Source organism: Pteronotus mesoamericanus, unplaced genomic scaffold (genome assembly GCF_021234165.1).
Source record: "Pteronotus mesoamericanus isolate MK-2021 breed Mesoamerican mustached bat unplaced genomic scaffold, CSHL_Meso_final contig_20, whole genome shotgun sequence".
In the NCBI taxonomy this organism is placed as follows: domain Eukaryota; kingdom Metazoa; phylum Chordata; class Mammalia; order Chiroptera; family Mormoopidae; genus Pteronotus; species Pteronotus mesoamericanus.
This window is the reverse complement of record NW_026555085.1, coordinates 43,062,265-43,085,488: the sequence shown is the minus strand read 5'-3', so window position 1 is coordinate 43,085,488 and position 23,224 is coordinate 43,062,265. Positions and strand designations below refer to the sequence as shown.

Below are 23,224 nucleotides of genomic sequence, written 5' to 3'. Positions count from 1 at the left end.
CGGGACGCTTAGGCTCTTTCTGCTTTATCTCCTGGACCCCAACGTCTAGAATGCGCAACATCCCCCAAGAAACTGTTAAAATTTAGATTCCCAGTCCCTTTCCCCTACTCCCGCTTCTGATCTAGATCCGGGAATGTGGTCTTTCAACAAGTGTTCCGAATTATTTCTCTGCAAGTGGTTGGCAAACACCTGCGGGCACTTTGAAAGCCTAAATTCTGGGATAGGCAAGGAGCCTAGTTTCTGAATCTCAGGTCGCTGGCGTGGGCGGAGCTGGATGCTGCGGTGACAGGGCTCCGCAGTGCCGTTGGGGCGGAGCTCTGGGTCCCCAGGCCCTGGGATCTCGAGGGCACCGCCGCCGCCGCCAACGCCAGTTGTCGCCTCTCGGACCCCTCGCCTCGCTGCTGGGCCTTTACACCTCCCCAGAGAACCACACCGGCCCGGAATGGCGTCATGAGAGCTCTGGACGATTTAGATCCATTTGCCTCCACTCCTAGAGGCCCAGGTTTAGGGGGGTCTACAGTTACATGAATGAGGTTAACAGGGCGGAGATGGGGCGAGAGTGGCGGCCCAAAAGGGCCTCCCGGAGTCAAAGATTTGGGAGATGAACCTCGAGAATCAAGAAGCGGATGCAGGAAATTGGGTGGCGTTCACTGTGGCCGAGAACATCTTGTCAGAGGCCCCAGATCAGACTGGCACTCCCTCCACCCCAACCAAGACCACTAGGATTCCCAGCTTCACACGACCGTGGATGGGATCTACCACCCCCAGACCGAAATTTAGAGGTGGGGCTGGTTATGTTCCGGTCGCTGTGCTCAGAGGCCCGCGACCCTCGGCCCCAACCCCTAGGCCACCGCGGAGGCCTCACCCTTCCTGGCCATTCATTGGAAATAGCCCCTAGCCCGCGCAGACCCTGGAGCCGCAGTTCCTGCCGGCGCAAGCGGCGCGCGATCCGTGAGGAGGCGGGGCGGGGCCAGCGAACCCTCTCCCACAGTGATTGGCTAAGGGGCGTGGAGGGGAGCCGGAAGCCACGCAGGGCCACGTCTGCGGCTCCGAAAGTCCCAGTGTGGTTTCAGGCGCCGCCGCGAGGCTGATTCTCCGCACAGTTGGAGGTGAGGGCGAGTCTCCTGGCAGAGGTGAGAGGGGCCCAGCGGCTTGGCGGCGAGGCAGGACGTTGCGGTCCACGGGGTTTCGGTCGCCCTACAGGTTGGTGGGTAGGCTAACGGACTGACATCCGACCGCGCGCAGGACACACCTACCCGCACTGCGCGTCGGGAGCGGACTGGTGGGCCGGCCCGGGGGTCTGATGCTGGGCGGTCTCCCTCAGGGGCGCGGGCAGGGTCTCGGGGCCTCGGGCTGGGAGGGGATAGGAACAGACGAGGTGTTGAGTTGGAATGGAGGGCAGGGGGACACTCAACATTTTCAGAGTGAACACTGTGGGCTTGGAAATGCTTTAAATAAAAGCGTTCACACACCCATTGATAGTAGTTTCAACACCTAAAACGCATTAATGGGTGGGCTCATCGTAACTTAAAAAAAAAAAAAGACTTTTTGGACTTAACACGACTGGTGTACGCCCTATGAATAATCATGACTTATTAGCGACTGCTCATTTTTTAACAAAATTTATTCTTGCTTGTGAAAGAGACTTGATCACTTAGGACTGAACTAAGTTAGCTTGCTGCATGCCAGCTTTTTCCAACTGAACAAAAGCAAACATTTTTCACCATTTCCTGTAGCTTTTGTTCATTGAAGCAATTAAGGACAATAAGGAAAACAAGATACAAGCCTACCTTATTTTATATAGCTTAGCCTTTTGCGCCTCACAGATGTTGTGCATTTTACAAATTGAAGGCAACACCCTCTACCAGCAAAAAGATTATGACTGGCTTTATTGCAATACTTGCTTTGTTGCAGTTGTCTGTGTCTAGACCCACAATATCTACCAAGTACTCCTGTGGTCAGGCTGGTAGCTGTGGGACTACTTCTCATCTGTTGGCTAATTGGAAATGGGAGTGACCCAGGAAGTTGAGTAGTACCCAACTGAAGTTGGAAGCCTCAAGTGCCACTTAAAATTGGAGTATCCCAGACAAGGAAGTGACTGGGTGGACTAAGTAAGGCTGTAGGGCTAAGAGCTGATGTTTGCCTTTTTTTTTTTTTTTTTTTTTTAATGTAAAAGGAAGATGTTGCCAGTTTCAGAGCTTAATTCAGAAGGATGTCCTGATCCTCCCTTATGAAAATAGAAAAATATGCTGTAAGGTATTGGAGAGGAGACTGTCACCCTTTGCTTTTCATCTGGGAATATGTCTCTGTAGGCTGGGAAGAAGTGCAAAAGAGCTGCACATACTTCCTAGATATTTTGAAAATGTGGGCCCAGCCCATCTGAGAATATGACCTTAGGCTGCAGTGTCACTGTCTGCCCATGCAAACTTAGCTTAGTTGACTGAGGCCCAGTCCTAAGCTGTCCTGTTTGTAAAATGAGGTGATCTTCGATCTCATAGGAATCTTTGAGTCTAGGTATGGAATCTTCATTTTAGTTGAGAGTGGACCATTTTAAATTTGCTGTGGGTCCAGGGATATCCCTGGAGCCAAAATGGGAGAGAAGTTGGGGGTGATCTGGTCTCTGCCCTGCAGTGACAATATAAGTGGGGCAAGATCCTCTGGTAGTACTAACTTCCGGGATTTTCTCTGTCATTCTTTTCTCTCTTAAAGATGGTGGTTTGGGGAGATTTAAAATGAGGCATGCCTCTTGGTTTGGGGTGGCAGTTTTTGAATCAAATCGTCCTTGAACAATTTCTTCATATGCCTGAAAAGTATTCCTTAATTTTGTAGACATGGATTTAGAAGCTATCACAAAACACTCAGTATTACATGCCAAGCCCAATGGACTCATTCTTCAATATGGGACTGCTGGATTTCGAACAAAAGCAGAGCATCTTGATCATGTCATGTTTCGCATGGGATTATTAGCTGTTCTTAGGTCAAAACAGACGAAATCTACAATAGGAGTCATGGTAACAGCATCACACAATCCTGAGGTAATGTATTTAGTACTCTAATAAAGAAAACCTTTATTTGCAATGCCAAACCTTGCTGTGTCTGGGCAGTTGGACCCAAAGTACAAATTTTCATTCTAGGAATGTGCTTTGTCATTGTTTTTTGCAGTTGGATTGAAACAACTTTTTCTTAAGAGTGGTCATTCAGCTCATGACTCTTAGAGGGTGTGGAGAAAATGAGATGAGACTGTTATTTGGGGGGGAGTGTCCATTTTAGAGAAATAACAGACTGTCCTTCCAAACTAGTTGTACACAGTATCAGTTATAAAAAGTCTTACTTCTATTAATTTCTGCTAAATTAATAGAAATTAATAGAGCCAAGGTGAAGTAGAGTAAACATTTGCAAAGACTTAGCACATTTTGAAAATTTTCAGACAGGTTTTTTTATTCCTAGGGAACATCAGTTTCCTGTTCTGAAGAAACAACTAAACAGGAGGTTCAAGGGATCCAAATGTGAACTTTGGGCAAAATATTGATGTGACCAGTGTCTTAGTGTTTATGACAATTTTTTATCAAAGTATTCCTTTTGACACAACTGTTTTCTGTAGCCCACTAATACAGGGTGGGGCAAAAGTAGGTTTACAGTTGTGAGTATGCAAAACAGAGTTTATTCTTGTACTATTATTTATTAATTTTTGTTTTATTTTCCACATAAACAACTGTTATATCTACTTTTGCCACACCTTGTATATGGTTTGAAGAATATGCTTCTGTTTGGTTGCTAGGGCATGAAATTTTTGCGTTTGTAGCTAAATCAACAGTAAGTTAAAGCTATGTAGGTCAGTGAAGGATTATAACCTCTTCCCTGCCCCCCCAAACAAGAGGACTTTGCTTGTCCAACTTATAAATGTGCGCCACTATAAATATGTGAAGTATCTAAATGTCTGAATTGCCATAATTGATTAATGACTTGTAGGCAGAACCTTATATTTACTGCTAGTTCTAGAAGAATTTCTTAAAACAATTCTGAGCTGTTTCCTTCAGTTGACATTCACATTAAACTATGCTTTATTTTTTCCAGAAATTTGAGCAGAATAGAATTAGGAGTCAGTTTTCAGCTTCTGTGCCACCCACTGGTTGTCACACTGGCCAGGACGTGCTTAGAATCTGGAGCTGTAGTGAGAAGGATCACTCGGTGCCCTCATTCTGTGCCAGCTGTGCCCTCCTCAGTTCATTGATGATTAATGCACAGGTGCTGGCCTTTTAAAACTAGTGTAGTCTATTGGGTAAGAGAATCAGATAGACTTAATCCTTTAATACCAGCACTGGCACTTCTCAGCTGTATGAATATAAGCAAATTACTTGATCTGAATCTTTGTTTTCTCAGATTAGAATAATACTAGGAACAATAGATTGATAGGCAGGGTCTTGAGGATTTACTGAGCTAATGTATGTTAAAGCCTGGTCTAGTGCCCAGCATTCAGTAGGGGTCACTGGTGAAGCTGCTCAGACATCACTGTCTTTTGTGGAGGAAAAACAGCTTAAGTTTACTTCCTCAACTCACCCTTTTGAATTTGCACAGATGGATTATCATTTTTCTTTTAAGGAAGACAATGGTGTCAAATTGGTTGATCCCTTGGGTGAAATGCTGGCACCTTCCTGGGAGGAACATGCTACCTGTTTGGCAAATGCTGAGGAACAAGATCTGCAGAGAGTGTTGCTGGACATCAGCAAGAAAGCTGCTGTGGATCTGCAACAAGATGCCTTCGTAGTGATTGGGAGAGATACCAGGTGATCATCTGAGTTACTGGTGAAAGCAGCTTTGTGAACTCGGTATAAATGATTCCATCAGTTTTAGTGCCCATGCCACGTGGAAAGAAACACAGTAGGACCGCCCTGAGAGGCTTTCTTCCCACCTGGCCTTTGTAGTAGGATGTGGGAACTAAGTCACCACTGCACCTTGGTTTTTGTGGTTCGAGTTTGCAACTTGACCACCACCTCTAACACTTACAATACACGTTAATCTATTGGAGCTTCCCTTTGCTCATCTCTAAAATGTTGATGATAAGGCCTAATGCAGGGTTTTTCTGAGCCTTACATGAAATAATGTATGCAAATATTTATCTCCTAGCACGGGAGAAGCACTTTACAAATGTTTCCCACCCCTTGTATAAGTTTACTTTTTTCCCTTATACAGTAAGAACACATGATTTTAGTTCATTATTTGTAGAGATTGATTTTATAATCTGTGTCATTGTTGCTTCATATATTTGTATTATTTTTCCATGTTGGAGTTCACTGTAAAATAGTAACACTTCATTTTTACAAATTTGTCATATTTGGCAGCTTTTGCCTTCCTTTACAAAAAGATGTTTTCATAAAGCATTAAATTAAAAGTGTACTTTGAAACAAATATTCACTTTTACATAAGATCTGATTTTAGCCAGAGATTCTTTCTAAAGGATATTCTTACTCAGTCTCTTAATGCCTTTTACCCTAAAGGGACCCATGTTTTACCCTTTAATATGTTGTCAGAGGGACTTCCAAATACCACTGATTCTGTAATCACAGGTATTTGTAGATAGCAGAAGGAGTGTAGTGACTTAGGTTCTGAAGCAAATTATCTCACAGTAAAGCAATCCCATGTGTATTTGCCTCTTACTAGTTTAAATGATATAAAACATCTTTTTCTACAAGGCAGTTATATAATCTACTTTATTTTCAGATAGATAGTAATTTTTCTGATGTTTTAAAATGAAAAATGAGTTCTGTATCCGTGGTGGTATAATACCCAGTACTGCATTACGAACACTGTACATTCAGCATTTGTTACTTTTCTTAGGCAGTGTATGTGCAGTTATTGCCAAACTTGAAAAAGCACTTGGGTATGGTGTAATTATTGTGTTCTTTATCTATTTTCTAAATTCACTTAAAAGCTAGTATCTTTCCAAGAAATAACATTATGAAAGACTACTTATACTTTACGGAAATAAGTTTTTCAGAGTTTTCAGATTTGTAGGTCTCAGTTCAAATGCAATGAACTTATTATTCTGATACTTGTAGCACATAGTTTCAGCATTTGCATCCAGAACTAGCAACCATGTTGGTTTCAGGATGGGATGTATTTTTTTTCCCTTTTCTCTCCTAGGCCCAGCAGTGAGACACTGTCACGGTCTGTAATAGATGGCGTCACTGTTTTAGGAGGTCAATTTCATGGTATGTAGTTACCCTGAGTTGTAAATCAATCTTTAAAAACTTTTTAAAAAATTACAAAAGTAATACATACTTATTTTAGAAAGGTTTGAAAATATGATTTAAAAAAAGTTTTAAAAAATTAACTCCTAGATACAAAATACTAGCTTTTAAAATTAAAAATAATTAAAAATTTTTTCTGGGCATGCATATTTTGTTTATATACAGAATATATATGAAACACATCTTAGACAACTGTAGTAAGGCTGAATATCTTGATTTAAAACTCCTTGTACTTACTTGAAGAAATCCATTCAGCAGTTTTTGTCAACATTAGGTACTCCCTAATAGCTGATCACTGTTGTATAGTGATGGAAAATATCTTTGGTCTACTCATAATCATGATTTTAAGTTTTGACAGGCTTTTTCATTTTAACAAATAAAAAAGTATTAAATGCAACAAAACGGGGGTTAGAATCCTCTTCTTAAACTTCGGTTTTTGCCCCTTGTGAATTCAATAACTCCATTGTACTTAGAGGTGAATTTTCCTAGTGGCAGGTCTTTGTCATTTAATAATTTCTTCTCTTGACCTTTTCAACCTCCTTTTCAGCCCCTGTGTCTTCCCTTCCATCACAGTTCACCTGGCCTCTTCCAGTTGTGCACTTGGCTTGCTTCTCTCTCTGCTCCTCCTGTCATCCCTTAGCCTGCTAAGGCCAGTCTCCGTCCTTACGCCTCCAGTGCCGTGTCTCCTGACACTCATCGGAATTCTAATTGCTAAATCCAATGGCTCTTGTGAAAGTGGGGATTCTCAACCTGGGCCCCGGGACCAGTGCGGGAGTCCGTAGTTAGGCTGCAAGGACCCTGTATTCCTCTCAATACAGTGTGTATAGTGTAAACTGCACACGCACTTAGTTTCTAGGGAGAGAATTCATAGCTCTTGTGAGATACCCAGAGGGATCTGCAACCTAAAAATAGCTTTCAGAATTTATATTTTGAAATTTTTATTTCAATTGATGTCTTGGTAGCTTTCTGTACTGTGACCTCCCTCTTTCTTTAGGCTTCTATTTCCTTGGCCACTGTTCCTTACTGGTCTCTGTGGGCGCCTCTTCTATCTCTTGATATGACCATGTCTCGCTTCTCTCTTTCACTGCCTGATGTCCGAATGACCATCTTTACTGCCATAGCTCTAGCTGCATGTATTCTTTTATTTACTCATTTATTTATTCATCAAACATTTCTGAATGCTTGTTATTTACAACTCTCCAGTATATTTCACTGCATGTCACAACCCATAGTATGAAACCCATTTTGTATCATGATTATATATGTGTGCTTGTGTGTATAACTAAAAGTTTCAGTAAATAATACCTCTAATACACAGTATGCATTTATCTGTTTCATTAGGAAATGCAGAAGTGCTGGTCTGTCTTAGTGGGTTCCATGACCCACTGAAGACCAGCCTGCAGCTTGTAATGCATTGGTCTGAGTGATGCCTCCCCTAGGTGGCCCGCCCCTACTCTGTATTCACTCGCCCCAAAACTCTTCTTCTAGCATCCCTAGAATGGTGGCTATTTTCAGCACTTTGATTTCTTTCTCTATAACCATTACTTTTTTACTGTTTACATTTAAGAATTTTTTAAGTTTTTTTTAAAACTTCATTTCTCTCTTCAGCTTAAGAATATTTCAGAAAATGAAAGAAAGTTAATGGAGTTGTAACACAGGGAGAATGGGGGAAGCTAGTGGAAGATACCATTAGTGAGGTAAGCAGGGGCCAAATCATTCCAAGCCTTATAGGTCCTGGTAAAGATTTGGGTTTTATTCCAATCGCAGCAGGACTCCATTAAAAGATTTTATACACAAGAATATAGTCATGGTTTCATTTTAAGCCAGTCATTCTGGCACTTGTATAGAGAGATAGGAAGATGGTAATAAAGGGAGAGAGACCAGCTAGAGATGGTACAAGGGTGATGATAGCGAGAGAAATGGAAAAATATTTAATTCAAAGGATTTTGTGATGAGATGAGGATAGAGCTGTAAAGAATGGCTTTTACATTTCTGAGTTGATCAGTGGAATAGATGGTTGTGCTTTTTATTGAGTAACTGTGTATAGTCATTTAGTAAATATTTACTTGGTAATTTTGCTATTGGTCACAACATTTGTTTCGTCCTTTACTATGTGTTTTAGAATAGTGTTTTCCCCTCCATATACAGTTCCATTGAGTTGGTGTAAGCTCTTATCCACTCTTTTGAGTTTCTCCATCTCCTCTCATCTAACCCTTATACTGGAGCCAAAGTTGTCTTCATAAAATACCAGTTCTGTTGTGAGTGCAGGGCTCAAGAGCTCATTGAATAAAATGACTTTTTGCCTCCAGTGCAAACTCTAGTGCATGACTTTGAAGACCGTCAACAGATTCAGTCATTGAATATTTATTAGATACTGGTGCCTTTCTGCCATTTCTCCAGTTCCTTGTTCATGGTGCCTTTTTTGTATGTGTATAGATTTTTGACTAAGCTGTTTGAGGTTTTTTTTGAAAAATTATGGGACATTTTTGAGGTTTATGATGAAGGTAACTGTCTCTGGCAGAGTTTATTTAGAGCTTGCTTCTGCTGAGAGTACTACCTGGCTGGTTGGTGACACGGTTCTTTGATGACAAGGTTCTTTTAGAGCTGTGTGTCATGGGGATTTGGGCTCGAAACCCTTAGGGGGCCTGTGCTTGTGGTTGTCCTTGCAGCTCTTCAGCCTGGGTGTTCTCCTCTGCTGGACAGCTTTCCTTGGGAGGCAACTCTTGATTCATTTTTGATTCACTTTTGATTCACTCTTGCACTGAAACAGAATGAGGACCTGGTCTTCTCCTGAGTTCCCCATGTTAGACCAACATGGACTTTTTTGCACTGAAAACCATAGCTCAATTTCAAGTTTTGAGGAATGCCCAGAGAATAAAACGTGTTTCCTTGGCTCCAATCTTGGAGTTCCTCTGTGTACATAGATTTTGGCCTACTTCCCCTGCAACGTGTTGGCACTGTAGTTCTTTTTAAAAAAAGAGTTTTTATCTAGCATTTTGGTTGTTTGTAGGAGTGTCTATCTTAATTACGTATTTTGTAATGTTACTAGAAATAGTACTCAATTTGTGCTTTTTGGCATTGCCCTGTTTTTATTATTACTTGTCTATACTGAGTGCTTTTGAACCAAAAGGAGTTCATATTTTTTTTAGCATTGAGCTTGTGTCCAATGTGTATTTTTTTCTAATACCACCGAACAGTTAACTTAGCTCTGACGCTACCTACCTGGAGGTAGTGCCTGATCCTACCTCTGTCCTGTAAGACCGCCATTCCCCCGCCCACTTCATTTCCCAGTCTCCTGGGCTTCTGACCAGTCTGGCGGGTCCTACAACCCCCTCCTTGGATTCAGTTAATTTGCCAAAGCAGCTCATAGAACACCGAGAACCATTTTACTTCCTAGGTTGCCAGTTTATTGTAAAGGATTTAACTCCAGAACAGCTAGGATGAGACGATGCATAAGGTCAGATGTGTGGAGAGGGGCTCAAAGCTTCCATGCTCTCTGAGCTGCCACTTCCCCTTCTCCGTATGTTCACCCAGAGCCCTGTCCTTGCTGGTTCTTTGGATTTTCCTGGAAGTGTCATTATTTAAGCATGAATGATTAAATCATTGGCCATTGGTGATTGAGCTTCATCTCGAGTCCCTCCCTGGAGTTGGCAGGTGGAGGGGGAGGGCCAGAAGAGCCAGCCCTCTGATCCTGTGATTGGCTCCCCAGGCCAGGCGGCCTTAGGTTGCCTAGGGGCTTTCCAGGTGCCACCTTTTTAACGTAACAAAAGATACCTTATTGCTCTCTTTGCTTAAGAAATTCCAAGAGTTGAGAAGCTCTGTCCAGAATGGGGACAAAGACTAAATATATATTTCTTTTCTTTTCTTTTTTTTTTTTTTTGAGCACTGTCTAAGTCTATATAACGGCTTGTCTCATGGAGGACAGAGTGCTGGAATAGGTCAGACTCTGTTACTATAGCAAGCTCAAATTGTGTCAGACAGTTTTGATCATCTGCCACAGAGTTAAATATATATTTCTTGCTATAAATTATAACATCACTGTGTGACATTGGTTATGTATTGGTAATAACTTCAATGGATATTTGTGCTGTGTGAAAGTTAGCATTTTGTGTTTTCTGAGATGTCTTTTGGCACCCTAAAATTTCTACAGTATGAATCCATTTAAACCTTTTTTTCTTTATTAAGAAATGTGGTAAATTGCTTTTTGTATATCTATGGCAGATTACGGCCTTCTAACGACACCCCAGCTGCACTACATGGTGTACTGTCGAAATACCAATGGCCAGTATGGAAAGGCGACCGTAGAGGGTTACTATCAGAAACTCTCGAAGGCCTTTGTGGAACTTACCAAACAGGTGAAAATTTGAATGTGATTAGAGTTTAAGCAAGTGAATGAAATAACATCAATTGAACAATTATTTTAATTACATAGTTTTTCACTCTTCCTTTTTCCAAAAATTTGGCCTATCTTTTTCTTTCCAGGGCTGCACAGTTCTGGCCCTTGTATCCTTACCGTGTGTGGGCATTTTCTTGGCAAGCCATGTAATACATTCTGAGAGCTCGGGCGGGGGCGGGGGCGGGGGGGGGGGACAAACATGGTGGTGTTCTTGTGCTGGTAAGTATTCATTCATATGAATTTACTGTTAAGCAAGTAGGTGTTATTGGCATCACACTTGAGGCAGCTACTGTTGAGAAGATTTTCCTTAAGGACATTGGCTTGTTAAACCTGGATGAAATTTGAGGAATATAATTCACTTAATCAACAAATATTGAGTATATGTTATTGTTAGGCACAGTAATCCAAATCAAAGCCCGTGCTCTCACAGAATTTATATTCTGAAGTGAGGATGGGTAGGAAGGGAGGCTGACAATTAGAAAAAAACAAACAAAAATGTCCAGTAGTGGTATATGCTATGAAGAGAATGACAGATGTTTTTACTGCTCATTCTATCTATATGCTCATTCCCACATTTGAAAGACTGTCGTGTGATATGGATTATAATATTATTTTTAAGGAACCCTACTTAATTGAGGCTAATTCTAATCAAGCTTGACCAAGGGGGGAAAAATTATGAGATGTGCTAAATTACAGTGTCCAGAGAGTGAGAGAGACAGAACAGGTAGCCTGTTAATAGCTGTGGACCAGCTAACAAAAGACTGCTCACATTCAGGTGTGTCAGTTGGGACTTCAGTTTAACTTCCAGGTGCTGCATCTGCGATTATTCTAAAGAGAATAGCCAGGTGTCTTCCAGCCCCAGGAGCCTCTGCCTCTTATTTACACAGGAACTTCCCAGACTTGCTTGCAGCCTGTCTAGGGGAGCAAACACTGCTTATTTGGACTCTGCATCTATCCCAGAACTGCCCCTCTTCTCCTTCTCCCAGTCCCTTTGTCTGTAGCTAATGAAAATCCCTTCAGAACAGTTTACATCTTTCTTCCCTGTATGTGATGTATAAAAACACTTGCAAAACTGTGGGACAGTGGTCCTCATGTTTGTGTTTTCAGTCCAGCTATGCTGCTAGGGCTTTAGACTCAGTGCCCCAAGGCAGGTTGTCCTTTTTTTTTTTTTTTTTAAATCTAGCAGTGGCTTTTAGCCATAAAAGTTAATTTTTTATTTAACAAGCTCCATTTCCATAAGTCAATCAGTAAAACTGTTCCAATATCTAAGTGCTCAAAAAATGTATTTAAAAATTTACTGTGAGGTTTTATGATTTTCATCTGAATGTGTGTACTCTGTTGTTTCTTGGTTTGGAATAGATGAGCTAACTGAAATAATGGAGGATGTTTACAGATACATATACATGCTTTATGCTTCACTTTTTCCTGTAGAACCTGACATTTCTCACCCCTGCGTCTTTTTGTTCTAAGGCTTCCTGCCATGGAGACGAGCACCCACCCCTTAAGGTTGACTGTGCGAATGGCATAGGGGCCCTGAAGCTGGGAGAGATGGGGCGCTTCCTCTCCCAGGGGCTCACGCTTCAGCTGTTCAACGTTGGCACCAAAGGGAAACTCAATCATTTATGTGGGGCTGACTTTGTGAAAAGTCATCAAAAACCTCCACAAGGTATGTAAGGAGATTTGTTTCTGGAGCTTTGAAACCAGCATTATTTACACACGGAAGTGGCCAAATGAGTTGCGAGTCGTTAGCTGGTGGTTGATGTACCACATTGAGACATCGGGCGTATTTCCCCTCGTCAGCGCCATTCCCTGCACAGACCGCTCTCTGCCTGGAAGCCACAGGGCGCCTCACAGCCTGTGGGAAGCCGGTGGGGAACGCAGAATCAGAATGTGGTAGTCTGGAGACCTGTGTTGACATACAGGTTTCTGGGCTCTACCTCAGGTTTCTGATTCTGCAGGTCTGGTGTAGAGTGTGTATAGCAGAGAAATTTACATGTCTCTCACATGCCCCGGCTCTTTTGATAGAGCTGGTCTGGGGACCACACTTTAAGAATCTAAAGGGCAGCAATAGTTAAGTAGCATTATTTTTCATTTCAGAATTAGATACACTATAGAAAGAGAATGGAACTGCTGAATGGTAATTGTTTCCAAAATCAGTGTTTTCCACTGTAGGCATGTTAGGAAGAAGACTGTTCTTCAGACTGTGGTTGTAGTAAGAGGTATTCTATAGTTAGCTGCATTATAGATCAGATATTGTTAGCCTGTCTTGCAAATGTGTTTTGTTTGGCTTATTTTATGTGTCTGTGTGTTTAACTGCATTCGTTACCACCGCTTAAAATGCTTTGATTTTGCTTCAGTATTGGAATCTGGCTTCTCCTCACCAAAATTAGAAAAGGTCCTTTCTCACTTAGCTGGCTGCAGCGGAGGAGCCCGCAGCCCCTTCGGGCAGGACCTGCGGTCTTCAGAGCTCAGCAGGTTTTTTCCCTTGGCCTCTCTCATTGATGTTATTTTCTGCCTCACTGTAGAGTAAGCATTTAAATCTTCAGTTTAATTAACTAACTTAAGCTCCATTTCATTGTATTGCTAGTTTTGACTGTTACTTCTCTGACACTTCAGTTCTCTGTCCCTGATCTCTCCATTCTGTGAATCGTGAGCTCTTTTTCTCTTGCCGTCAGCACTGGGGCTGCAGTGTGACCGAACCGTAAGCCCTGGCTTTCTGGGAGCTTGTGTCGTACCTGTAGTCAGCCTCATGTTCATATTCCAGACGGAGTCTCTCATTGGTTATAATTCTGTATTTTTACTTACCAGTGTTTGTTGTTATTTATGGTGTGCACAAATAAAAATCACTACTATCCAAATTAAATCAAAGCACATACCTCATCTATTGCTGATTATTTTTTATGTGTAAAGGACATCGTAGGACTAGATAAATTTCATTCAGAAATACCTGAAGCTTTCAACAAACTATATGGGAACCTGTCTTGCCAAACCAGCTGGCTTATAAAAATAGGATTTTATTTTAGCATTATGTCGTTTCAGCATAAATAGATTTTGAATGCTTCTTTTTCAGTTAGCTATGAAGGAATTTACTTCACAAAAACTACCAACAAGTCTGCATACTGTTTGAAGTTTAGGACACTGGTTTTTATTTGGAACAATAGTTTCAAGTACTTTTTAAATAATCATAGTGGACATGCTTATATGAAACACAGAAGGACAATTATGATTATACTTTAGTGAAAACATTTTCCCTTATAACTAGTATAAGGAAAAAACCTAAAACTTTCTATATTGAGTTGTATTTCCAGTTTTTAGGCTGAAATGCATTTTTAATTATTCTGTGTGCTAGGAATGGAAATGAAGTCCAATGAAAGATGCTGTTCCTTTGATGGAGATGCAGACAGGATTGTTTACTACTACTATGATGAGGATGGCCACTTTCATCTCATAGACGGAGACAAGATAGCAGCGCTCATCAGCAGTTTCCTTAAAGAGCTCCTGCTGGAGGTACGGTGGGGAGTGACTGACTACCCTTTCAAACAGGACTTACTGGTGAAATAGTTCTGTAGCAGTCAGTTGAATGTCTCAGAGGCAGAATTTTGGGGAAATGCCTTACATTTGTAGCTAGAAAGTATATAGAAAGAAATGCTAATTCTAGTCATTGCAACTCTGGGGAACTGGTTTTGGAATCTGAAGTTACTCTTTTTTTCCTTATACTGGAAAAGTTTTATGATATGAAACTTTATGAAGTTTTGGTTTCTTCATAACTGACACTTTAATAATGGCAATTCCACCATAACTCCCTACCTCAAGTTTGAACAGAAAATATCCTATGAGAGATTTTGGATTTGCTCATTGTGAAAACCCAGGCTAGCCTTATAAGATATAAAGGGAAGTAATTATTAAGATCCGGAAAAGGTATACTTCAAGAACTCAATAAATACTTTTATTTAAAAAATGAAAGAGATAAAGATCAAGAAGCCACAGGCTTTTTTATAAAGGACTCCTTGTATAATTGCTTTAAATAATGCCCTACAGAGATTACAGTGTATCTTCTTCAGGATTTTACCTCATACCAGGTCTTCTAAGTTATTATGAAATATTCTTTATTCCCCAAGCTTAGATCACATTTTTGCTGGACATTTGCTCAAAGTGCTCTCTGTAGGTAAAATATCCTCTTACCCCTTGATATTGATTTTACCTTCTCCAATAAACCTTTGCAGATCCTCTTAGTTTAAAAAAAAAATATATATATATATATGCCCTAAAGTATTTTAACTTTTTTTTCTGGTCTACATGTAAATTTTCATTGAGTCATTTATTGCATAAGCCAAAGCACTGCTGGATTTGCAGATAACTTTGTCATCCATTAGAACTTTGCTTTTGTAATGTCTTTTCTCTTCTTTTCTTTTTTGCGGTTTCAGTTTGCTTTTATTTATTAATTAAAAAAATTTTTATAGTGTGTTTTGATGTCATTGTTTTTGTCTAGATTGGAGAAAATTTGAATATTGGCGTTGTACAAACTGCATATGCAAATGGAAGTTCAACACGGTATCTTGAAGAAGTTATGAAGGTACTGAACCATTTCTGTTTTCTGGTAGTTTCTTAACTCTGTTGTAAGATATTTCTGTGAGGAAGATAATACCCTCACATATGTAAATAAATTGTAGTGTATGAAGCTGAACTTTTTCCCCTGTAAGGGTAAATAGAAATCAAAAGAAAAAATTGAATTGTCCCTGATGCAAAAAGAGACTGGCTTTCTGTTTTTGCAGCCCCTTAGCAGAGTTTCTGTGATGTGTGTCACAGTCTGGCACAATACTTAGTAATAAAACTGTGTTCTTAGTTTTCTGGGTTGATAGATTTTGGTTCTAATTATTTCCCCGGCGTCCACCAGACAACCACCCTCTGCATCACACAGCTCTAATGAAGTGTTAGAGGGTTCATGGCCAAAATTGGGTCTGTTTGCCTTTACTCTTTTTCTCACAGGCTACTGTGATATTTTCCAACTTTTGTGTATACCTTTTTAAGTTCCTGCATTTTGCTAGTTATTTTTGCCTTTCCATTCATTTTAAAGCAAGAATGTCAAAGCAAGATTCCTGTGGGATCTGGGTAGGCGAAGTGAGTACAGCAGGTAGACAAGGCCTAGGAAGAGTGTGCCCAAGCCAGCGGCTCTCACCTTTAGTCAGATTCTTCAGGGGAGACTGAAAACATGACTTTTCATGTGAATTTCGTACTTGCTAAGTCTTGGCAACTGATTTAAAAGAAATAGTGTCCAGGCACACTAAAACACATCTGGAGGCTGGAGTTTGTGACCTGATTTCAGGGTTGGGCAAAAGGAGGTTTACAGTTGTGAGTACGTGAAACAAGAGTTTTTTCTGGCATTATTTATTTTCCATATGAACGACTGTAAACCTACTTTTGCCCCACCCTGTGTACTGTTACAGTAGTTACTCAAGGGACTCCCGTCTGCAGCCTAGTTGCCTGCCTTTCGTGGGCATTTTTCAGTACTTGGGGTTGTTTTAGTATTTTAATTATAATTTTCTATCTTAAAATTTCTTACAGGTAAGATACCCTGTTTAAGAAACTGAGTATGTCTGAACTGTTACTTTACAACCATTTTCTAATGGATTAAGTACTCTTACCCCTAACAATTTCTTAGGTTTCCTAAATCCAATCAGATATTGATCTTATTTGATGATCTCTTTTTTTTTTTTCAGTTTTGTACTATCAGTTTTTTCTTAACCACTTTTATCAGCTCTGTTAAAGATTTTCTCTACCCATGTTGAGTGCAACCACCATAACTTCTTCCTGGGTTTTAGTCCTAGAAAGCTCCTAGGGAGGCCTTCTTAGCAGGGGGTTAACAAACAGTGGCCTGGGGGCCAAAACCAGCCTGCCACCCATTTATAAAGTTTTATGGGAATGCAGCTGTGCTCCTTTGGTTTTGTATTGTCTGCGGCTTTCTCACTTACAATGACAGAATTGAGCAGTCATACCAGAGACCATATGGCCTGCAAAGCCTAAATTATTTATCTGGCCCTTTACAGTAGAAGCTTGCAGATCCGTACTCTAAGCCCCTCTCCATGCTGGAGCTAAGCTGAGCTTTCCAGAATAGATCGTCTCTCTCCTCCCCTATGTAATCTTCCATGAATTTATAAGGGGGCCCTCATCTCTCTCACCTTGCTTTTCCCTCGTCTTTGTGCATCTGAGTGCCCTCTCTTCTCCATAATAGCAGCCACTTTGGTTTTCATTGCTTTGTCTTCCTCACTAGCTTAAGATCCAGGTTTTGTTCCCCATTGTATTCCTGGGTGGTTCGTGCACAGTAAATTTGCTGATCGAATAACTGCTGTTGTGTTTCTAAAAATGTCTTATAGGTACCAGTCTATTGTACTAAAACTGGTGTAAAGCATTTGCACCACAAGGCTCAAGAATTTGATATTGGAGTTTATTTTGAAGCAAATGGGCATGGCACAGTAAGTTCTCTTAAACAATTAAAGCTTTGGCTGACACTTTTTTTAGGATGGTAATTCTGTACCTGGGTAATGGTAAGTGATATTCTAGTTTGTTGAAATGATTGGGATGGTGGTAAAATTTGATGATTTGGTTAACTTACTATATTTTTATGTGTTGTGAAACTGTGGCTCTCTTTTAGAGTACATGATATCTTTTTGAGTGTGAAGAAATGCTTATTCCTTCTTACAGTATAGTTTCTTACAAAAATATTTTTGTAAATATATTTCTTACAAAAATATATTTAATTTTTTATAAGCAGGTTATATATATTTCTTAATTTTTTATAAGCAGGTTATATATACATCATTTAAAATATTTTTTTCAACTGGCCATAGGTGGTAAAAGGAAAGTACAGTAGGTGTGGTAGATTGAAAGGTGTTGGATAGCTTGAGAATTAAGTTATAAACAACTGGAAATGAGTTTAAAGTAATTGGCAATAAGCATATGTATTTTTTTATGGTGTCCTTGACAGAATGTTCTAAAAAGTTTTTTGAGATAGAACTCATCTACCATAAAATTCACAATTTTGAAGGTGTATTAAGTGGTTTTTAGTATGTTCATAAGGTTCATAATTTTTCTCTTACTGTTTTTTACCTTACCTCATTTCGTCCATGGATTTGAGGTGGCCAATACAAATAAAGTCAAATAAGTTTCCTCATTAATTTCAAAATTGACTTCTAGAGGCAATGAATGTATGTAGAAGAAAAATACCTTCTTAGAAAATACAAGCAAAATGTAACTGCAGTGGTCTAATGCAGGGGTTGGAAAATGAACATAAAGGGCAGATAGTAAGTATTTTAGGCTTTGAGACTATAATGTCTCTGGTGCAGCAGGTCAGCTCTGCTGGTGCAGGGTAAGTGAATGGTTATGGCTGCGTGTGGGTCAAACAGGTGACCAGCCTGCACCTTAGTTTGTCAACAAACAAGTATTTCAGCGAGTGGCTGAACATGGTATGCTACTCCTCCTTAGTACTAGGCATCTGAGGGCACTAAAATCATGGGCTGGGTTCTACAAAAAGATAGAAATCCTGAGGAGCATGATGTATAATAAACATTCATGGTACTGTTTGCCATAATGTGGTAAATGAGGTTTTTTCCTACTTTTGCTTAGTTTTTATTTTAAGGACAAAAAAATACACTAGTTGCAATGAATTATGTTCTTCAAGGTAAAATGGATATGTAGGCTTAAGGAACCTGGCTGAACAGAGCCAGTTTATCTGGCTAAGAGGCAGCCATAATGAACCTATGAATGTGATCACCTTCACCAAGGTGTGGTGTTTTCTTTGTAATCTGCGTGTGTGTGTATGTCTGTGTGTGTGTCCTCACCCAAGGATATTTTTTCATTGGTTTTAGAGAGAGGGAGGAAAAGAGAAACATCAATGTGAGAGAGAAACTGTCTCCTGTATATGCTCTGACTAGGAATTGAACCTACAACCCTTCGGTTATGGGCTGATGTTCCAACCAAGTGAGCCACACCAGCCAGGGCAGGTCTTTGAATTTTGATAACCAGTTTTATAATCCATAAAGGAACTTTCTTCCCTAGTAATATCTTTTGGATTCTGCTTTGATCTCATCTTAATTTTGTACCTTATAAGGCTGCCATTATTTTTCCCCTTAAGTTTCTCCAGATTCATTAAGAGTTTCAAAAGTGGTTTAGCTAGTATGATAGTACTTACGACTGGGTCTGTGATAGTGTTTTCTGATTTTTGTACACTTTCATTGCAGGTACTGTTTAGTAAAGCTGCTGAAATGAAGATAAAACAACTAGCAAAAGAATCAGAAGATGAGAAAAGGAAAGCTGCTAAGATGCTTGAAAACATCATTGATTTATTTAACCAGGTAGAACTGATGGGGTGGAGGCTCTTGGTTACTTATTCAGAAGGTGGGCAGAATAGTGGGCTGCATACAAAAAATTAAAGTGGTCCTTCCTCACAACAGTGGTACATACAGTTGAGATTTACACTGACAGGTCAATGACAGAACATTTATGTGCTTCATTCACCCTGCGCTTTTTGATGAAAATTTTCAAGTATAATGAGTAGCTTCCACCCAGAGACAAATTAGATTCAGTTATTGAGTGTGTATATGTGACTAAACATATTTTCTCAAGGAAATTCAGGAAAAACAATTGGTTGTCTCACATGGGTCAGATTGTTGGGACTGGAATGTAGCTGAGGGCAGTGGAAGGGCAAGCAAAGCATAGGACATGGCAAAGCAGTGGAAGTAACATTGATCATCATGTGCATTTTGGGCACTTTACGTACGTCATCATGTAATCTTGCATTAGTACAGGGAGAAGGGTTATTATAATTTGTCACTTCATAAATGAAGAGAAAAAGACTTGGAGCTACTAAGTGGCAGAATATGGCTACAACTTCAGGTGTGTCTTACATGAAAGTTCATTTTCTTCTACTACCTTTCATGAAGCTTTATATCATGATACACTAGCTTAAAAGGGATCCAGTTATAAAGAAAAAAATTGAGTCATAGAATATTAATACTGAAACCCTAAGAGTTATCCAGTCTTAATTTCATTTTATAGCTAAGGAGGAAGATTAAAAGCAAGTTTCTCATGAGCTAATTCAGTTCTTTCCCTTATTAATTTTCATATTTGTATTTATCCACACCAGCTAGTAATGCTGCATGGTGGGAGGAGGATGCACAGGAGACTGAGATTGGTTTTCTAAGGCACATTCACATCTTAGCTTTCCTTGTATCAGAGCGGTCTCTTCCATTGTCTCTTCCTGTCTTGCAGGCAGCTGGTGATGCTATTTCTGACATGCTGGTGATCGAGGCAGTCTTGGCTCTAAAAGGCTTAACTGTACAACAGTGGGATGCTCTCTATACAGATCTTCCAAACAGACAGCTCAAAGTTAAGGTGGGAGCAAGATCTTAAAATTACTTTTCTAAAAATTAAAACCTATAATTTCAAATCTCACTTTATAAAAATATTTCCCAAGTGTGTCATATTATTATCTAACTGTATTTTCTCCTGTCTTTGGTTAAGAGATCTCCTGTAACTTTTAATCTATTGTTTGAGAAGTATTTTGTTTCCAAAATTATTATAAAGTGACATATATCACTTTAAAATATTTATTTTGAAAAGTTTTAAACATACATATAGAGAGAACAAAATAATGAACCCCTATGTACCCAGAGGTACATTTCCTCTATTAATATTGGTTCACAGAGTACTTCCTGGGGCTAGATGCTGAGTAGAAACCTGTGGGTTCAAAGGGAGAAAAAATTTTAAAGGCATTTTAGATAAATGGCTAATTGATTTCTGCATAGATTTATACCAGTTTACACATTCATCAATGGTTTTGTGAGAGAGAGAAAACCCAGAGTTCGCAGAAATGGCTGCTAATTGTTCAGATTAGTTTTTGGATTTAGTAGATTTTCATTATGATCCTCTTACATAATAGGTAATTCTTTTAAAAAGGGATAAGTGGCAAGCTAAGATTATTTGATCTGTGACTTAAGTCATACAGTATTTATTGGCTATTATTTTAGTGGTAACGGTAAGGCATTCTGTGGAAATATTTTTTTTTGCTAAAGGTAATTCTTTATGGACTGAAGAAACAAACTATATAAATATGTTGAAGTTAATAACCCTGATATTAGCAGAAATGAATATAATAAAATTTGAATGCAATTTCATTTTACACTTAATCTGGAACTTCACTCTCTGTATTATACTTTGTGGTATAATAAGCTGAAATGGCCATAATCCTTTGGTAGAAATTACGGTGAACAGGTTAAACGTCTAAAAGGGAGTGGAATATAATAACAGCTATGAAATGCTTTGGCATATAGGTTGCAGACAGGCAAGTGATTAGCACCACTGATGCTGAAAGGCAAGCAGTCACACCCCCAGGACTACAGGAGACAATCAACAACCTGGTGAAGAAGCACAAGCTTTCCCGTGCTTTTGTCCGGCCCTCTGGTACTGAAGACGTAGTCCGAGTGTATGCAGAAGCAGATTCACAAGTAAGCTGGCACAGTTCTACTGGAAAAATGTGCAATGAGCATCTTAATAGCAACATAGGTAGTGGGGCGGGGAGGTGGTAGTAGGAGACGAAAAGTATCTTCATAGTTTTGGAATCTCACTGCGATAAATAAGGATTTAATGTCTTTCATACTTGTTTATGGAGCATTTTAAGACTACAGAATTATTTTCCTCAGTAGTTACATAGTTGAACAAAATTACACCCACTTAATTTCCCTAAATATGTTTTTTCATTTACTCTATACTTCCTGAAAGTGTCATAATTCTAATTGTGGCCTGAATAACTAGTAGCCTGAAAATAGATAATCTCTTTTAGGCTATGTAAATTTAATGTGTTAATCTAATTTTTCTCCTAAAAAATATAACCCTGTTGCTTTATGAAAACAACCAGGTTGGACATTTATTTCTAAATCAAGTGGTACCATCATCTATGCTGCCTGAAATTCATGTTTGTCTCTGAACTCTCAATTTGTTTTTCAAAATATTTCCTTTAAATGACAGTCTTGCTCTGTTCTACTCCTGTGTTTGTGATAGGGCAAGATTTTATGGTCTAGATATTTACAGTTTGCCCTTTCAATACAGTCTTTTCTATCACCATAAATTCTTGATGTTTGCACAGCAGAGGCAAAATAGAGTAGATTGAATAGGGACTCAGAAGGAGATATTTTCAATTAATTTATACAGTAGCTGGCAGCTTTTTTGCAGAAGCCTTAGGCTATCCTAGGATATAGTGAAAATACAGGGTCCAGCACAAATAATGCGCCTTTTTTATTACAAATTTATAAGCATGTAATTCTGTAACATAACAATATCACACTCAAGTGTACCAGATGACATTTTAGGTGAAGTGTTCAAATTGCTCACTCTCTCGTGTAAGACATTCACGTACCCTACAAGCACAAGCAGGCCTTAACTTCTGCTGGACCCTGTATTTATTCACTGTATAGTGGGTGAGGAGAGGACATCCAGGGCATTAAAAGTAACTTACTCTTAGAATAATTGTGGCCTTGTTGCCTTCAAGGTCTAGGTTTCAATACATTTATTCAGTTTTGAAATAATTTTATTATCTGATTTGATTAAGAACTTACCTTATCTGGAAGACTTTGGTTTGTTTTCCATTCATTTAAGAGTCTTAGAATTTTGCTACTGGAAGATGAAAAAAGAAATGTTTTCATTTTAATATGTTAGTGAAACAGTCAGGAGGTCCCGTCCCCTTCCGTCAAAGGTGCAAGTAATATGGTAGATGCTGTCTTTCCCATCTAATCAATTCTCATGTAATTTTCAGGAAAGTGCGGATAGCCTTGCCCATGAAGTGAGCTTGGCAGTATTCCAGCTGGCTGGAGGAGTTGGAGAAAGTCCCCAACCACGTTTCTGAAGACAACTTTTATATTCCTGAGAAACTGGATTTTTAAAAAGTTTTTACATAATAATAGTACTGCCATTATTGTGACAGGTTCAAACACATGTATAATCATGTTTACTGTACCTTACTGGATTGTTTCTAGATATTATTTTTCTTAAACACTAACAGAATATTCTTTAGTAACAGCTAAGCTTATACTTGTTAAATTCAGAATATTCTTTAGTAACAGCTAAGCTTATACTTGTTAAATTCAGTTTTTTAAAAAGTGAAACATCTCTAGTTTCAGTCTCACTAATGTAAAATATTGGCGCTTACACGTGTGATTCAGTCATTAACTTTATAATATATGCTGGGAAAAATTCACGAAGCTTGCTGGAAAATTAAATCTTACTACCAACACCTTGGGATGGCTTTTCTATAGCCATTACCTAACCAGGAGGTCGTTTTGCAGTCTTCACCATTGTTGATACGGTTGGAGAGAGTAGAGACTTTATACAACCGATTTTTCCACAGCATAGTCTTCAGAATGATCCTTAAGTGACCTACCTCTGTAATTACCATCCCCAGGAACTCGGGTCTGACCGGGAGGCTATGCATCTCTGTCCTGAAGTGGAGATGCTCGTGCTACACTTACAAGGATGCAGGTCCGGGGCTTCAGTTGTTATTTACTCCTCTTAGTGAAGGTATGTGGGAGGAAAC

At 39.5% G+C, this 23,224-nt stretch overlaps 1 protein-coding gene and 1 non-coding gene across 6 annotated transcripts; one reads left to right on the top strand and one right to left on the bottom strand.

Moving 5' to 3' along the window:
* The first annotated feature begins 236 nt into the window (after positions 1-236).
* PGM3 (phosphoglucomutase 3) lies at positions 237-22,703 on the top strand. 5 transcript variants are annotated; one of them, XM_054569664.1, is made up of 14 exons: positions 237-1,133; positions 2,830-3,035; positions 4,600-4,784; positions 6,142-6,209; positions 10,470-10,603; positions 10,731-10,790; positions 12,115-12,310; positions 13,994-14,151; positions 15,134-15,217; positions 17,016-17,114; positions 18,879-18,992; positions 19,909-20,031; positions 20,970-21,143; positions 22,448-22,703. In XM_054569664.1, the coding sequence occupies exons 2-14, from the start codon at positions 2,832-2,834 to the stop codon at positions 22,535-22,537; spliced, it is 1,689 nt and encodes a 562-aa protein (XP_054425639.1). In that variant the 5' UTR covers positions 237-1,133; positions 2,830-2,831; the 3' UTR covers positions 22,538-22,703. The 5 variants fall into 5 exon arrangements, with proteins under 5 accessions (XP_054425639.1, XP_054425642.1, XP_054425641.1 ...); XM_054569666.1 differs by having other exon boundaries at positions 1,089-1,109; XM_054569665.1 differs by lacking the exon at positions 237-1,133 and adding an exon at positions 1,135-1,203.
* On the bottom strand, positions 10,133-10,258 carry LOC129068021 (small nucleolar RNA SNORA28). Its single transcript, XR_008528840.1, has one exon. It is a non-coding gene; the product is annotated as a small nucleolar RNA SNORA28 (small nucleolar RNA).
* Positions 22,704-23,224: the final 521 nt, after the last annotated feature.

Bases quoted from the DNA above. Each gene is read 5' to 3' on its own strand.
- PGM3 (XM_054569664.1), top strand. From the start codon at position 2,832: ATGGATTTAGAAGCTATCACAAAACACTCAGTATTACATGCCAAGCCC. The intron at 4,785-6,141 runs GTGATCATCTGA...TTTCTCTCCTAG, and splicing joins GTGATTGGGAGAGATACCAG to GCCCAGCAGTGAGACACTGT. The intron at 10,791-12,114 runs GTAATACATTCT...TTTTGTTCTAAG, and splicing joins GCATTTTCTTGGCAAGCCAT to GCTTCCTGCCATGGAGACGA.